General features: G+C 44.9%; 3 protein-coding genes across 8 annotated transcripts in view; 1 reads left to right on the top strand and 2 right to left on the bottom strand.

Annotated features, from left to right (window-relative positions):
• The window catches only part of ANXA5 (annexin A5), a 53,597-nt gene extending 52,263 nt beyond the window's left edge, over window positions 1-1,334 (bottom strand). For 2 of the 5 annotated variants that reach the window (XM_065062150.1, XM_065062155.1), the window contains exon 1: window positions 955-1,334. The gene's annotated coding sequence lies outside the window, so the exon portion shown is untranslated. The remainder of the gene's footprint in view (window positions 1-954) is intronic. The other 3 variants (XM_065062153.1, XM_065062156.1, XM_065062158.1) reach the window with 2 other exon arrangements.
• On the top strand, window positions 1,310-15,327 carry EXOSC9 (exosome component 9). 2 transcript variants are annotated; one of them, XM_065062147.1, is made up of 12 exons: window positions 1,310-1,467; window positions 1,635-1,729; window positions 3,050-3,169; window positions 3,281-3,383; window positions 3,806-3,943; window positions 4,417-4,499; window positions 4,827-4,959; window positions 5,389-5,477; window positions 5,666-5,812; window positions 6,181-6,398; window positions 6,759-6,837; window positions 14,779-15,327. In XM_065062147.1, the coding sequence occupies exons 1-12, from the start codon at window positions 1,402-1,404 to the stop codon at window positions 14,792-14,794; spliced, it is 1,287 nt and encodes a 428-aa protein (XP_064918219.1). In that variant the 5' UTR covers window positions 1,310-1,401; the 3' UTR covers window positions 14,795-15,327. The 2 variants fall into 2 exon arrangements, with proteins under 2 accessions (XP_064918219.1, XP_064918218.1); XM_065062146.1 differs by lacking the exon at window positions 14,779-15,327 and adding an exon at window positions 7,327-7,587.
• On the bottom strand, window positions 8,017-17,274 carry CCNA2 (cyclin A2). The gene is made up of 8 exons (XM_065062148.1): window positions 17,007-17,274; window positions 16,669-16,903; window positions 15,466-15,581; window positions 14,892-15,115; window positions 14,124-14,328; window positions 12,186-12,299; window positions 11,531-11,664; window positions 8,017-11,086 (listed from the first exon to the last, which is right to left on the bottom strand). The coding sequence occupies exons 1-8, from the start codon at window positions 17,130-17,132 to the stop codon at window positions 11,035-11,037; spliced, it is 1,206 nt and encodes a 401-aa protein (XP_064918220.1). The 5' UTR covers window positions 17,133-17,274; the 3' UTR covers window positions 8,017-11,034.
• Between the last annotated feature and the right edge of the window lie 211 nt (window positions 17,275-17,485).

Genomic DNA, 17,485 nt, shown 5'->3' with positions numbered 1-17,485 from the left:
TTCAACTTATGTGTTCGCCAAAATAACTCCACAAGTGTTTCCCAAGCTCTATTTTACACATTATATCTGTCTGGTAATAACAAATGAAACTCAAAATATACTGGTTTTCTGTGATTTAGAAACACTAGTTAACAGTTTACCCAACTGCACATAACTCAGAAATTAGCTCAGCTATTAGAATTATCTTTTAGAAAATAATTTCAAACCTTAAGTGATTACAAGCCATTAGCAGCTAACCTTTATTATCCATGTAACAAAATGCACCAACCAAAGCACCGCAGGAAGCAGGACTTAAGGCTACTAATATAGAGTAAACTTGATCGCACTGGAAGCATTTCCTCGTTGATTGCAAAGCAGCCAGAATTTAACCCCAAGCCTTCACTAATGATTATTATCACTGACTTTAAGCAATGAAAAAGCAAAAACAGACAAAATTTCTACCTGAGGACTGTCATTCATACTCAAAGGAAAATACCCAATCAACCAAAGAGCAGCAATAAAACAGAATCTTAGTCCAAATGTTACCATAGTTGTGGCTAGAAAAAAGGTTGCAAGTGTTAAATCATTCTCTTCCTTCTTGTTTCATATGTAGCATCACCTGGGAAAACTACTTGCTTATTTTTCTCCTTACAACAAGAGGGTGTTTTCATAGCTTCATAAAAATGCTTTTACACTAAAAATTTGTGATGACACTCATTTACCCTAATCTGAAAATATAAAACCAGCATGGAAAAATCTAACAGCCCTTGTCCTCACTTGCACAAACTTGAAATTTCTGACATGTGACACACTTTTTAGTTTGCACTGGAGCTTAAGGATAATTTCAACAATTTTGTGTGAGAAAAGTCAAACTGTCTGGGGTGTGATAACACTGTTGGGAAGACAGAGTAATAGGATTTTCAACTCACAACTAAGCATGAAAGCCACTTGCAAAGGCCTTGAGGTTCTACTTACAGGGGACACTTCAGAACAACAGGAAAGCGTATTCTGCCCATCCGAAGCTTTTGTCGCACTTCAGCGCACAGCACTCACCGCGGGGCCGGTTCCGCTGCCCTCTGCGGGCTGCAGAGTACGAAAGGCCGGGACCACAGCGCCACTAACCGCCCGCCCAGCAGCGCTGTCACCCACACGGGCTCCCTGGCGACGAGCCCTCACGGCCCCTGTCCCCCACTCTGGCCGGGGGAGCTCCTGTACCCATCGCTTGGCGGGCTGTATCAGACGACGAGCGAATACAACCGAGCGCCCGGTGCGCACACAACCTGCCGCAACCCCGGCCGAGTTCACACCGCCCGCCCTGAGGGGACCCGCCTGTGGGCGGGGCCAGGGGAGGGAGCGCGGCGCCTGCGTGATGACGCGCGTACGGGCGCCGGCGCCGTCTCGCGCTGCGCCTGAGGTCCCGCCATGAAGGCGACGCCGATCTCCAACTGCGAGCGGCGCTTCATCCTGCGCGCCATCGAGGAGAGGAAGGTGCGGGGCCGGGCAGCCCTTCCCCGGGCCCTTCTCTTCCCCATCCCCATTCCCTTCCCCGCCCCGGCGGGGCTCGTGCGGCTCTCCCCCGCCGCCGCCCGGCGGTAGGCCGGGGCCGCGCTCCCCGCCCGGGGATGGCGCATTAATACTGTGTGTGGGGCCCGCAGCGGCTGGACGGGCGGCAGTGCTATGACTACCGGAATGTGCGCATCTCCTTCGGCGCCGAGTACGGCTGCTGCGTGGTGGAGCTGGGCAAAACCAGGTGAGCCCGGGGGCTGCGGGCGGGCCGTGCTGTGCGGGCCCCGCTGCCGCTCGCACGTGTGAGAAGCTGCGGGGTGCGCGGTGTAGGGGAAAGGGACCTGGGGGTGCTGGGGGACAGCAGGATGACCGTGAGACAGCACTGTGCCCTTGTGGCCAGGAACGCCAATGGCATCCTGGGGTGTATTAGAAGGGGGGTGGTTAGTAGGTCAAGAGAGGTTCTCCTTCCCCTCTACTCTGCCCTGGTGAGACCACATCTGGAATATTGTGTCCAGTTCTGGGCCCCTCAGTTCAAGAAGGACAGGGAACTGCTGGAGAGAGTCCAGTGCAGGGCAACAAAGATGATCGAGGGTTAGTTTGCTCCCTTATGAGGAAAGGCTGAGGGAGCTGGGGCTCTTTAACTTGGAGGAGACTGAGGGGTGACCTCATTAATGTTTATAAATATGTAAAGGGTGAGCGTGATGAGGATGGAGCCAGGCTCTTCTCGGTGACAACCAGTGATAAGATAAGGGGCAATGGATACACACTGGAACACAGGAGGTTCCACTTAAATTTGAGAAGAAACTTCTTCCCGGTGAGAGTGACAGACACTGGAACAGGCTGCCCAGGGGGGTTGTGGAGTCTCCTTCTCTGGAGACATTCAAAACCCACCTGGACACCTTCCCGTGTAACCTCATCTGGGTGTTCCTGCTCCGGCAGGGGGATGGGACTGGGTGATCTTTTGAGGTCCCTCCAAATCCCTGACATTCTGTGATTCTGCGGAAGCAAACAGAGCGCGGAGCATTAAGTGTTGGGCGCGTGACAGCCCGCTGGGGTCACACAAAACAGACTGTAAAGGCTGACACCTAGAAGTCATAGCACTTCCAAGAACAGGACCAGAGAAGGGAAGGAAGACAGAAAACATGGGGTTTCTTTGTTGGTTGTATATTATTAAATAATTTATAAAATACAAAATTATTGTTTTTCATCACTTTATTTACTGGTTTTGTATTACATTTTGTGTTCTTCCACAAACACCTCTTTTTTGTATGTAGAAAAGTGGAAAATACGGACTTACATGAACATTTAGTTATAGATTTTTATGTGTTTGAGTCTGTTTTTAATCCTAAAAGACAGGAGGATGTTGTGCATTTCTACATTTGATTCTTTCAGTAGTTGACTAGAGTTTGAATATGTATGACAGGCATTGAATGCGAAACTGGCAGGAGTAAGAAATGCAAACTGGAAGACTAAATCCATGTTTATTCCAAGTATGTATTTTGTTTCTAGTGGTATTCTTTTTCCTGCTGAATTCCATGACTTGTTGGTTTATTTACCTTTGTAGGGTCCTTGCGCAAGTTTCGTGTGAACTTGTTCCCCCCAAGCCAAATCGGCCTGCAGAAGGTATACTCTTCTTTAATTTTGAGCTCTCACCAATGGCTGCACCTGGTTTTGAGCCTGGCAGGTATGTAGCGTTCTTAAAACAACTGAACAAGGGTGACATAAGAGTGACTGATTTGATACATGTAAGTGTATAGTGGTAATCATATTCAGTGAGGTTAATTTGTTTTAACAGGCAACCTGAGCTGCTGGTGAAAGTGAACAGACTAATAGAACGATGCCTGAGAAATTCCAAATGTGTAGATACTGAATCTCTCTGCGTTGTTGCTGGTGAGAAGGTATGAAAACCTTCAATTAGCTTTCAAAAACCTTCAAACCTTTCAATTAGCTTTAAATTAAAGGATACATATAATCTGGTTTTAAGGTGGTCTCTGGCTTGTTTTGCAACCTAGAAATTCTGATTTTAGGTTAATGTAGGGTTCCATGCCTCTGGATTTACAGGTATTTTTGACTTGTGTATCTACATAGACTTTTTGAAATATTTGAAACCATGCATACTCAAATGTATTAACCAGGGCTTAAATCTAGCACACTGGGTATTTTGGGATGTACCAGGATCTCTCGTCTTAACATCTTGAGCAAAGACCTGAAGAGTATATACCGGTTCTTTTTATGATTAAATAAATGAAATTATTTTGAAAAACAGCTTGTATAGAATCACAGTACAAATCAGCAAGCGGTTATGTGTGCTTTTTCTCAGGTTTGGCAAATTCGTCTGGACCTGCATCTGTTAAATCACGATGGTAACATTATTGACGCTGCCAGCATTGCAGGAATTGTAGCTCTGTGTCATTTTCGCAGGCCAGATGTATCTGTGCAAGGGGAGGAAGTAACTGTGGTAAGTTGTACCAGATAATAGTACATGTCATAGCATCGCAGGTAGCTGTTTCTTTCGGTCTAAAAGGGGGAATCAAATGCTTATGTAAGAAGATAAACTCCAGGATGCTTGGAGTTTTAGGATAAATGTGTTGCTATTCAATATTTGAAGGAATAGTAAAGAAGCCTGCTGATTACAGAATTTTATCAACCTCAGTTTGTGGGAATTTTAATTGTAAAAGATAGGTATTTTACAGTATTTTGACCCAAACTAGCATAAGACTAGTGAATGTGCAGTATTTACCTACGTAGGTAGTAAACAGAAAGAATTACACAAGAATAGTAAAAATAATTTTGTTAATATTTAGATGACTAAACATTTCTTAGCCTTTTTTTCTTTGCTGTTTATTTCTTTACATATCTTTTTGCAGTACATAATTTTAAAATTAAATGTGTTTTGTAAGTAATGGTTTTCTGGGACAATTCTTTTCAAAGTACACTCCGGAGGAACGTGATCCTGTCCCCTTGAGTATCCACCACATGCCCATTTGTGTCAGTTTTGCCTTCTACCATCAAGGGTAAGATTATGAAGTCTTTTGACAGAAGCAGCTTATAGACAATTGTGCAGAATTTATTTTAAACATTAAAAAGTCCTAAAAATATTTGTATTGACAAGCAGATTTCTTGAAACATTTTATCTGCCATGAGATGCCACAGGGAGATACCTAGGGCTTGTGGACAGTGTAACTAACCAGCAGCTTTCCACAGATGACATAGAAAACTTTCGGGGGGGAGGATACCTATAATTACCTATATATAAACCAGTTATTTTGTTTAATTGCTTTAAGGGTAGTAAATAACTTCAAACCTTTACTGTTGCCTTATATGTAAAAACTTGATTCTAGGACTTATTTACTGGTGGATCCAAGTGAACGAGAGGAGCGTGTAATGGATGGTCTCCTTGTGATTGCAATGAATAAGCATGGTGAAATTTGTACCATCCAGTCCAGTGGAGGCATCATGCTGGTAACAGATCAGGTAAATCTTTGTCTTGACTAGTCTTTCATATATAAACTACTTCTGTGCTGTAATCTTGATACTGAAATGACCTTAAGATTTGGAAGCTGAGAAAACAATTATCTGTCTGATTGAATTGGAAAAGATTATGTATTTATATTCCTAGCAGAAAAGCATATTACTGTGCATCATGCTGAAGAAGAGATGTAGAAAAGGAACATTATTTGGTTAGATGCATGCTTTTTCTCCAATTAATTCAGACTGCACTCCGATGAATAGCTAGAGGCCGTTGCATTAACCTGTTGCATCAACTTGTAGTGTATCCAGGCCCTCATACTAAGATGCCATATTGTATTTTACATGTTTGTGACTCTTATGGTGTTCTACATTTTTAGATAAAAACATATTGCTTTGGTGATTGTAAACTGTTGTTGTATATATAACAAACAGGTTCTGAGATGCAGTAATATTACAGCTGTTAAGGTTGCAGAAATAACAGAACTAATTCAAAAAGCCTTGGAGAATGACCAGAAAGTTAGGTGAGTGTTTTGGGAAGGAAAGGTAAATGCGTCTTTTTAAGAAACTTACTAAAAATTAATGTCAGCCTTTAGTTTGAACAGCAAATTGTTTTCACTTGTGTATGTTTTATTGTATATTTGAACTTGAAAAGAGAAAGCCTTTTAAAGTATGAAACCTCCTGAAATACTGTCTGCCACTGAATGACTAGGAAAGAAGGTGGGAAGTTCGGCTTTGCAGAATCTATACCGAACCAAAAGATCACTGCCTTCAAAATGGAGAGCACTGCTGTTGATACTGACAAGGTGGAGGAACAAGCAGAAGAAATCATTGCTAAAGCTGAGCCGCCTTTAGAAGTGTATCCTTTCTATAGAACTACTCAGGGAAAAACAGGCTTCTCACCCCCTGCATTGGCATGGCTAGAAACTAAACACACATCCAAGGTTCCCCACAGCTTAGGGAGCCTTACAGCTTTCAGAGGAAACAGTGACATCATACTGGGTTTGGTTCTAACTGCTTTTGGGTAACTTAATTCCTAGCATGAAGTGCAAAACTGGGGTCTGAAGTGACTGATTGTTACAATATCTGGAGAAGTACTCTCTCTCAACTCCCCTTCAAGGATGTTCTTCCCAGGGGAGGAAAGATACAGCTTAAAATCCAACTGTTATGCTTTCAGAATACAAAGAGTTTACCAGAAAAGACACAGATTTTTCTTAACTGTGTCAGTTTTTCCACACCAATATTGCACGCTCCTGGGACGGCCCAAATTGGGGAAGGAATAGAGAACTCCTGGGGAGACCTTGAAGAATCTGAGAGGGAAGACGCAGCAGAAGAGGAAGGTGAAAGTGAGGCTACTGCCTTGGAGTGTCAGAAAACGGAAACTGAGGATGCAAGTACAATGAGGGAGACTGAGGATACAAGTGCGGTGAAGGAAAGTAAGAAGGGTAAGTACTTATCTTTGATATCAGATATGCTTATAACATCACTTCATTAGCAGTCTAGAATTTAAATATCAGAGATTCTTAGTGAGAGAAGAACCATCATTGTAGCCACTTTCCACTTGAGTTATGCTCACTTGCTACTTTCCTTTCACCTGGACTCTTCTGTTTTCTTCAAAAGAAACCTTGATATCTAGGATACAGGAGGCTCCAGCTTAAGCACTTGTCAAATGAAGCAGTTGCCACTCTGAATGTGTCTTTAAAAATGCTGTGGTTGTTACTTACAGAAGTTGTTTGTACAAAACTGATCACCAGGTTGTGGGTTTATGGTTTTTTTGGTTTTGTTTTTTATTTTTTTGTTTTTAGATGAACCTATTGTATTGTCTGACAGTGAAGAGGAAGAAGTTGTCATTCTGGAACCACAGGAAGTACCAAAGAAAACAAGGTAACCATAGTGTGAAATTAAGAGGGGAAAGGAGTTGTAAGGAGTGGTTTCAGGGTTTTGGTAGGGCCAAGAAAGGTCTCACTTGATCAAGGGGCTACATAGATAGCTGAGTGAGTAGGTTTAAATCTGGGTTAGTTTGCTCCTGTCCTAGGAGGCCGGTCATCCTGGCTGGCCTGCAGCTGTGGTTATAGATATACTGATCTTAGTCATTCCAGAGTGAGTGAGGGCATAAAAGCAGGTGTGAATCAGCTGCTGCAGAGATTCTACATCAGACTACACCTAATCTTCAGTTTTATCTCCAAGAAGTGAGATGTGTTGTTGTATTCCAACTCTAACTGTAGAAACCCTCGTATTTATTACACTTTCTAGAAACTAACTTTGGGCTGAGCACAGTGGATGGTTACCCTGTTATGGATGATCAGCCTGTGTTCTTTTGAAATAAAACTGCTCAGTCCATTTCTTTGATACAAATGTTGTATTTGCTCACAGAACACAGACCAACTTGAAACAAGAAAATACAAGTAAGAAAGCATTTAACAAGAGGAGGAGAAAGAAGAGAGCTGCTTATTAAAGCCATCATCTCTCCTTCACAAATGCTGTATAATACATAATTTGGTCTGTCATTACTGAACTTATTTTTGTAGATAAAATTATCTCCTCCTACCCTATATCTGGTCCTGCTTTTATGTACATTTTTAAAAACTATCGTAACAGCTTTAAATAAAACAAAAGCTTTCCATGTGAGTGAAATTCTGTGGTTACCATCCAGCTGCAGCAGCAACCTCATTAGTTCAACTTGAACTGACTCAAGTTATACTATTTAAATTGCAGAGGTAAGATGCATGGTTTTCATAATAAAACAGCCTCTGCAATTACTGAAGTGAGCTCTGTACAGTCAGAGTTTGGTGGGTAGAAGGAACTACGGCTCAAGTTTAATGCCAGGAAAAGCTGCTTTTTAGTTGAAGTAGCTATTACCACATCTGGGAAGGGTTTAATCCCTTGGAATGCTCCTCGCAGGGGAAAGTGGTGTGCTGTGGCTAAGACCTTGCTCTGGTCACTCCACACTGTACCTTTCGCTGAAACGGCGCTGTGTAAAAATGAACAGAAATGCACGTACTTAACAAAATACTACAGGACTTCCGTAAAACTTCCATAGAAAACCAACTCATACTTCAGCACTGGAGTTTTTTTAAAAGTTTAATTAATTATTACATGCAACAAATAGGAATGCTTCTTGAGCCATTTTCAATGAATTACGTTCTGAATCGAGAACTGGGCAAAACAAAGAGATGAGGTTTCCAAAATACTTGACCTGGCTGCTTTACTTGGGAACAAAGTGGAAACATGCACATATTTACAGGAGCAAAGGAGGACTATTTTACATGTGACGTTAGTATTTCATGAAATGTGAACAAGAGATAAATTACTGTTGCAGATAATACATTCCCCGAACCCAGTTTAAAATTTAATATTAAAAAAAATTGCTCACAGCCAGAGCAAGCTTTAATCAAGTTGTGCTCTTTCAGAAAAGGACAAACACTGAAAGCCCCATTCTTCCAGGAGCTAAACCAGGGCAATTTCTTAGTGTCAGTTCTTCCAGCCCAAAGTCACTGTCAGGAGTATGAGAATGAAGATTCAGTTTCTTCTTACTTTTGCAGTCCAACAAAACCTTAAACTTCTTCAGGAAAAAAAGAACAGTATTCTTTGCACTGCGCTTTCTCTTCAAACGTGACATCTCCTACCCTGTGCTCCTTAAATGCTTTATTTTGAAAGGCTAGAAGTTAAACTGGATAGGCAAAACAGTAGTACAGTACAACCTGGGTTATTTTATTCAAGACTTAGTAGCAAGACCTAGAATAATCCCATACTGACTTCAGGAAATGAAAAGATGGAAAGAGATGATGCTGTTTCCAGCAAGAGCTGGCCATGAGGGACACAGTCGTCCTGGGCAGAGATACCAGCCCATGACTGAAGCATTCTTTTTATGCTACACAGGAAGTCTTATCAAGTATATTGAAAGCAAAGCTCAGGAAGCAAGGGAGGATTTTTATCTGGGCTCTAGGAACGGTAACTGAACAACTCCCATTGAAAATAAAGCAAAAAGACATTTCATTAAGCAGTAAATTGATACTATAAAACCACGGAAGTGGTACTGCTGGCTTGGTCTTTTCTGGGAAAAATAATTGATGAGCTTCCTTGAATTCATTCCTCTTCCAGTGTTGATATTTCTGAGTGATCTTGAAAGTTTCCAGTATATGTCACAGAAAACAAGGGGAAGGCAGAACCCAGTTTCTCAGCACTGTGCTCTGTGTCTTCAAAGAATTATTGCCAGGCAGCACTTTAAGTTGCCTTTCCAAAGTTACAAACTGATGTTGCATCCAGCAAACACATTCCTGTATATACCAGCTCCCTCTCCTGGGAGGTTAGAGCCTTTCCAATGCTAAGCACCAGACATGATAGACATTGCAGTTTTTTCCTCAACTAGTTTCAGCTTTTCAGTGGCCAGTGGCAAGCTCCTGAAATTAAGCTAAACAAAGGCTATTGGAGAACATGCTAGACCAATGAAATACATTAGAACACATACAAAAGTCAAAGTGCATCTTAAAAAGAAGCTCAGTTTGGCCAATAAAAGCAGGAGCCTGTGTTGCACACTTTCATCTTGACTGGATAAGGCACCACCACTTTATCAGCTTTGTCAGCTGGTTCACAGAAGGCTCAGACTCAAGAGCAGGGTTTCAGTTATTGTGTCAAGATGTGTGAATTGTCTCATAGCACTATAATAGTTGCTTGTCAGCTTGGCAGACTTTTACAAAATTTATTTTAAATAGCCCACACCATAACAGCAGCTGCTCCACATCTGTGAAGAGTTTATACACTACCTGCTAGGTGTCCAGATAACCAGACAGTGTTGAATCAACTTCAAGCTAAAGTGGCACAGGTTTCACAGGGTAGCCCTTGCCAAAAAGCTTTAGAAATGGATGCATGGTAGTACTACCCCTCCCTGTTTTTAAGGTATTGGCAAGACCATTAACAGCAGATGTAAAAAGTTTTTATTAGCCAACCTGGACATAGCTCAATTAAATCCACTTCCATGCATTCGCTGCTTTACATGCAAAGAACAGCAGGTACAGGGCAGCATCACTCCATTTATATACAGGTTGAATGTAAGCATCCACTCACCCTAATGCTGATAATGTGCTAATTTGCTCAAGTAACAGTTCTAGAACTAAGGAAAAAGACAACCAGTTTAGTCTGTGTTTGCTGTGTGCCACAGAGGAACCCTTTCCAAGCGAGAGGGACATACAGAACTAGTGCTATTCTGCACATCATGCATCTGGCACCAGATGTTCCTCGTTCTCGAGGGCACAGAGCAGCAGTTCACCCTCCTGCAGTTTAATCCCTCCACTGTCCCTAGACAGGTACTGGGTAACCAGGTTGGTAGCTGTCGTTTTTTTAGTGAGCATCAATGGGCTTTCAGGACAGCCAGTGCATCAGTGGGAACACCCTGGGCTTAAATTAGTACCAGTTTTACACTTCAACTAGAAAATACCTATAGCAAGACCATTTTCTACATACTAGAAGTATGGACTGGTATACTAGTCTCAGCCATGCGGTCTCACCAGCGGAGCATTTAACCTGATGGAGATCTGGTACTACATGACATAGCAATCCAGGCTGCCAGTAACTGGCACTCCCTAAAGAGCCTCCCAAGAGTCAGTACCAGCAAAGTGTTCTCCTCAGAGCTGTAGAGTTTCTCTCAGTGTTATAGCCATTGAGCCACTTTTCAGATCTATGCTAAGTCTCTCTGTTTAAACTAGACAGTACAAAAATGCTACAGATACTGTTGTGGAGTCCAAGTCACTCTTGGAAGGAGGAAAAAAGCCCTACTATAATAATGCACTGCTAATATTAATGTTTAGTCTATAATTAGATAAGCAGTCTCAGACATCACTTGGTCTGCATGGTTAATTCTGTGCTTGAAGAGAACATTTTTATAAAACCCAGCTAAATATTTTGACAAGATTGCATGTACAAAAGATTTACATTAAAACCACATAAAAACTAACTCCATAATTAAGCTCATCAAATCCTGTATTAATATTCTGAGTGATCACATCTAGAATTTTGAACCATGTTTAAAACTGTACATCATTTTCTTGTAATATACATCTTTTAAAAAGATCAGTCTCTTGATTATTACAAAAAGTTTAGTGTCTCTGGTGGTTCAATAAGCGATACTCCATGGTACCTAGAGAGAGAAAGAAAGATGTGGGATGTCATCTTGCTCAAGTGCTCTTTGCCATGAAGGGCAGCATACATACTGCAGCAAAGCACATTTCTCACAATGCACAGCCTGCAGGAAAACAATCTGAAGCTTGCCAGCTGCCATGGATTTCTGAGAGCACTAGGTACCATATTGTGCCTACCAACTGCAGGAATGTCAAGAAAATTCCTTCAGTTTCTACCGTTGGTTCAGGCAGCAATAGCAGGCCTGGTGGTGAACAGGAAATATTGCTCAGCAAAGCAGTGTGCAAAAATCTTCGAGTCTTGACACCATTTCGCTTACATGGCAGATTTGGTGAGTCGAGTCTGACTGAAGACTCCTCTCAAGACACCGCCCACCCCATTAAGCAAATATGTGCTAGAACAACTCAGGCATAACAGCTTGTCACACATCTCCACAGATACTCACTTGGTACTCTTGTACTTTTCCCTTATGGACTGTTGTGTGTGTTGTGCTGCTTTGAGGTAGGTCCTGTGTAGGTCCATGAGGCAAGGCTTGATGTGTTCAAGGGTATAGCCTGTCACTTTGCACAGGGATTCAGGCTGAGGAAGACAAGGAAAAAGCAAAAGGGACATTTGTACATTTCTGTTTGGTTATGCTGGCAACCACCGGGGGAGGTCTTAGCTTCCTGTTCGAACTCTGTTGTCCTAATAGGTTGGCAGAGTTTCATTAGCTCAAGCACAAAGTAGTTTATTCCTCACTGTTCAGATTTTAGCACATCACATAGATTTACAGTAATCCTGAAAAGTGCTATGTTCTATACAAGTATTCATTGCAGCCAGTGCTTAGGCTTTCTGCCTACTTCCTTATCACAAGCAAGCTGCTCACAGCTCTGAGCAGGATTACCAGATGAGAGTGCATCAGTAGATGCCTCTTCCTTACAACAAAAGGTGTGTCCCCCCCCTTTTTTTCAAATACCATAGAGAACAATCCCTAATTAACAGCCATGAGAGACAGAGGGGCTGCGATTCCCGCAGCCCAGGCCCCAGCGTTTCAGAACTGCACACAGATACACTCAACCTGTATAAAAGTGCGCGAAGGCTCAAGTTTTGGTGCTACGTACCCAAGTTTGTCCAGTGATTGTGTAGTCTGCTAGGTGAAACGCTGCAGCAGCAATAACTGATGGCAAGTATTTCAGGTAAGGATCAGCATCAATTAGACTGAGCTCCCCAAGGTACTGCAAGGGAGACAAAAGAAAGGGAATCACCTGCTTCCAGATGGAAGTAGAAGAGCATTTAACAGTTCCACTAGAACCCTAATTTAAGTTTCCAGTCCTGCCATCAGTTGGAACAACAGCTTTTACTGGCTTCCACTTACTGAGATGGTCTACAGATTTATTCAATTAACACTGATGCTCTGTTCAAGACAAGATTGACACTGATCAGTACACCAGACAGTGACACAGAAAAAGTGGGAGCTGACACAGTAAATCACTACCTGTGATTGAGTCCCTAAACAGCAAAAAAACATGAGGAACATACCCCAAAATTATCTTTCATTTTTATCATCTGCTGTTAGCTACCACCAAACAGTGTTCCCATGCATGTTTTTCCAACACATTTTATATTTAGAGCAAGGGTGTCAAACTCATTTTCACCAGGGCACACATCAGCCTTGCAGTTGCCTTCTGTCCTGGTTTTGTTAAAAACAAGACCAGTTTCTCTTTTAGTGAATATTTCTTTCAGCTAAGTTCTTCTAAGTAACTGCACTTTTCTGAATTTGGCTGCATGTTTTTCAGACAGGAGCTGATAACAGTAGCAATGGAATGCAGAAGAGGCCCAGGTTTAGATTTATTACTATGGCAGCCAAGGTTACTGATAAATTTTGCACGTCCCATCAGTGAGGAGGAGGTATTTGCAAGGAGGGGCAGACAGAACAGGTGACTAAAATTGACCAACTGAGTATTCCATCCCATACATCATACACCCTATAAAAGTGGGAGATCACAAGGGTCCCACTCTCTTCGACCATGGTCGGCATCTGAGGAGGACCCTGCTTGTCATTCCCATGATCCAAGGTCTTGTTCCAGACCCTGCATCCCTGAGTCCAGTTCTGGTTTGCTGGAGAGTCCAGCCCAGGACTTCCAGGTGCCTGCCCCGCAGCCGCTGCTCTGCTGGGCAACGCTGCACTAACCCAGGAAATTCAAGATCAGTTTTGTATATTTTGTATTATTTTCTCTATTTTATTAGCAGCATTAGTAAAGCATTTTTAACGTTTTCCAACTTGCAAGTCTCTCTCCCTTTTCCTCCTATGCCCTTTCCTTAGTGGAGAGGGTGGGGGGTTAACGGAGAGCATCTGCCACGGTTATTGTCCGCCTGCACTAAATGGTGACACCTTGAAAGGGCCAAATGTAATTTTAGGACTGTATAAATGTAACTACTCCTACATTTAGAGGTATACAGGATCTAAGGGGAAGAGCGTAGTTGGATATGACCTTTGCACAATGAGACAAAGGTGTCCATTTAGGAACTTTTGTACCTGCCATACAGTCAGGATTTAGTATAACTTTAGTTGAAACATTATCTGTGTTCTGCTTTAGAAATTAGCCTCAGGATTTAGAGCTCACTGCTTGTTGAGGGGAAAACAAAATAAAAAGTCCTTTTAACCAAGTGGGTGGATAGGTCTGGCAGTTACAGATAAGAAAGAGGAAAACATCTAGCAGTGAAACAAACCCTGAATAAAAATCAATCTCCGCCTGCTTTGAGTAAGCGTCCGTGCTTGCACCAGGGCAGGCACCAGCCTGTGACAGCAACGGAGTATCTCAAACAGTAAGTGACAACAAGAGTGTTTGTCTCCAGTGGCGTGGCAGCTCTGGAGGAGCACATGGCGTACCGAAGGCGCTCTCCAGAACCCTCACAGAGAGACTAAACATTTAAAAATAGGAGGAGGCAGGGAAGCCTGGACTGAAGAATCCTTCAGCATTTTTCTACTGGAAACAGCAAGCGAGAATTTGTAATATAACTCTCTAGTTACACGGGACAAGCTAGTAATTCTTACTTACCATTGATAAGCTCTCCACTTTAGCGCTTGTCTGCTGATGTAGGAAATACTGAGTGAGGAACTGGTTGATTGTTGGAGCTGCCAAGTCAAAAGACAAAACCTTCAAAATTAAGTGCTCCATCCTCAGAACTTGCTTCTTGGTATAGGTGTCATCTGTGATGTAGACAAACTCTGCTACTTCAGGAGGGTAGATTTCTTCGAACTTTCTGCCAGGAGAAATAGTTATAAGAAAATAACTGGGGACTAGAGAACCAGATACCAGAAACACTTGATGAAAGCCAGCATCCTAATTTAGATTCTGACTTGGGAAGCAGGTGGTCAGTGTTACTGAGCAACTTGCTGCACTTGGTTCAGTAGCTCTTGAATCAGCAGAATTTAAAATTACAGACCTACAGCAGCATGATATTTTAGCACTTTGGGGCTTAAAGTTACTGGAATTCCAGCAGAAGCCACTGAACTAATAATTGGTGCAAGCAAAACTTTTGTTTTCACATGCCTTGTGCATACTCCCTCAAATACTGTTTAGAAGCCTGCTGCAGCTAGAAGTAATGAACCCTCACATCAGTCAGTCTACAAAGACAGCACAGAACCTTGCTTGCAGAGTCTCATACAGACTGCCAAGCTTTTACGTGGGTAACTCCTGCTTTTTCTTCCAGTGTGAAACCCTCCTGAGCCAATCTGACTACGGGCAACAAAAATGTGATAGCCACAAGATTTCCATCCGTAAGAGACCAACAAGTAGAATTTTAAACTAAGCAATTTCACTTACGATGCAAGCAGCATAGCCGCAGTGCCCACAAGCTGAAGTTTTCCTCTCAAAACAGACATTGAGGAAAGAAACCTATCAATGTAATTTACAGCTAAGTGCAGGGTTTCATTCTGTAATTTGTATTCTTCGCCAACTTCCACCAGCCAGTCCACAAGAATAGCCCGCATGCTGTTAGTGATGTCAGGTTGCTTCTTCATGTAACCCACTTTAGGCTTGCATTTCACCTGTAGGTTTAGATTACAGATAAAATTGAGTTTGGACTAAGTGCCTGGAAGGAGGCAGCTATTTAAACTCCCTTTACCACAGTTTAAACAGATCAGAAATAAACAATAGTAAGTCTAGGACCAGTAAATCATATTTCCATGATCTTGCTTTCAAGCTTGTGTTCAGCACTTGGTACAGTCAACTTTATCACAAAAAAACAGTCTTGTGTTCACAGCAGTGAACAGTCATCTTATTCCTCTATTTCTAACAAGCTCTACTTTAGTCCCTGTAGTAGTTGAATAATGTTTAGATGCATTTCTCAACCCCAAATTTCCCCCTCATAAGCTGTATGGAAACAATAGCAGCTCACCTCCATTTCCCTAAGGTACGTATGGATATCGCTGATATAGTCCGGCACGTTGTTAACATTTGGTTTTCTCTCTTCTGCTTCTGAGGTTAATGAAATATCCATAATACTCGGAGAATCTAAGCAGAAGACAATAACCATGTTAAAATTGGCAGAATTAGGCCACTCCCTTGCAGTGCAGTGAGCTGCCCTCTTCTGTAGTACACGGATGGTGGATCTCCAGGTCTGCTCAGCCTCTTGCCTCCTTGGCAGGCAGGAAGCACAGATTCACCCAAACTAGGTGTTGAGGAGACTCTAGGGAAGCCAAAATGTTAGTGCAACAAGGAAGTTTCCCATGTCCCTTTCTCTACTTCCCCCTAAGAGTGAAGGGATGGAAAACTCCCTTGCAGCTCTGCAGTGCTCAGTGTGTCCTGTGTTACCTTGTTACACAGATGTTAATCCTGTAAGCTTAGCTATTGTGGCTTAACATAGGGCTGGAGTAGCAGAGCTTTTTGGGGACTGCAGAAGCGGGCCATGATGAAATCAGCCCTCAGATATTCCTGCACGTGTTACAGAAGATGGATCTGACAGCTCCCACTTTTTATGTGCTGGGAAGAACTCAGAACACTTGCACCAGTACAAGGTTACCTGGGAGAAAAGTCCGTGCAGTCCCAGGATCTGCCTGGGTAAAATCCCCTTTTAAGTCCACAGTGGTAGCGAAGGGCGAGGCTTTAAAAAGGGCTGTGGTCTGTAATCTGCTTTCTCTCATGAGCTGCCAACAGTTCAGGTTAAAAGCATAAAACTGCCCACAAAGAGCAGGGGATAGATGCATAGAGGCTCAACAACTGGGAGCTCAGCTGGATTCAAAGCTGTTGTATTGTACATAAAGGCCGGCTCAAGGGGACCAAATCGGTTTCAGCGACTCAGAAGTCACCTTCCGAGTCAAACCAAGCCAGTTTACATACCAAACAGCCTCGAGATCTGCGGTCCTCTTCCAGTTTGCTCTGGAAGTCTCCCCACAAGTAACAGCTCCGCTCGGCGCTGCCCCGGGGAAGGGCCGGGCACACCGGGGCGCTGCCCCGGCGGGACGAGCCCCGAGGGGCGCACCGGGATCCCGCGGCAGCGCTGCCCCGCAGCGGGCGGGTGTCCCGGGGTGCAGCCCGGCTGGCGGGACGCGGCACCAGCCGAGCCCCGGGCAGGGGGTCCCGGGGCGGGGGGATCACGTACCGAAGCTCACGTCCATGGCGTTGCCCAGGGGGGCCAGGGGCCGCCGGTCTCCCATGGCGCAGACGGCCGCTCGCAGCCCCAGCGCCTCCTCGTCCTTGCGCAGCGCCGGGCCGCGCCGCCGCTCCCCGTCCGGCTCGTCCACATGGATGGCGAAGGGCGGCTGCTGCTGCTGCTGCTGCTGCCCGCCGGCCGCCCGCGCCGCCGCGCCATGGCCCTCGCAGCCGCTCCGCGCCGCCTGCGGGGACAGCGGCCCGTGAGTGCCGCCGGGAGCCCGGCCCGGCCGCTGACAGCCGCCCTGACAGCTCCCGCCCCCCCAGCGCGGCTTCCCCCCCACTCACCTGCGCCGGGAGCCCGGGCCGCTGCTGGGCGCCCCGCAGCAGCCCCAGCGCCACGCGGGTGCCGGCGGGCGGCGGCGCTTTGCCGCCCGGGGGCACGTTCTCCTGGTTCTCTTGCTCCGCCAGCATGGCCGCGGCCGGGGGCGCCGCCGCAGCGCGGGAGGCGAGCGGAGAACAGGACGGGACGGGCGGGCCGGGCAGGACGGGAGGCGGCGGAGCGGGGCGGGGGCGCCGCCGGGCGGGGGATGGGCGCGTCTCGTGCCGCCGTCCCGCGGCCGCCGACTCTCGCGCCGCTCCGGGCGTTCAAGTAGCCCGCGACTATTGAATGGGCCAATAAGAAGGCGCGGCGCCGCGGCGCGTCACGCGGCCTACGGGCGGCGGCAGGGGCCAAAGCGGAGGCGGCGAAGCGCGCTCTGGGAGGCGCTGGGCGGGGCCTGGGGACAGGGGGCGGGGCTCGGCGGGCGGCGCCCTCCGGAGCGCGG

Source organism: Columba livia, chromosome 4, assembly GCF_036013475.1.
Source record: "Columba livia isolate bColLiv1 breed racing homer chromosome 4, bColLiv1.pat.W.v2, whole genome shotgun sequence".
Classification (NCBI taxonomy): domain Eukaryota; kingdom Metazoa; phylum Chordata; class Aves; order Columbiformes; family Columbidae; genus Columba; species Columba livia.
The sequence above is the reverse complement of the archived record's forward strand: the minus strand, read 5'-3'. Positions and strand labels throughout refer to the sequence as shown.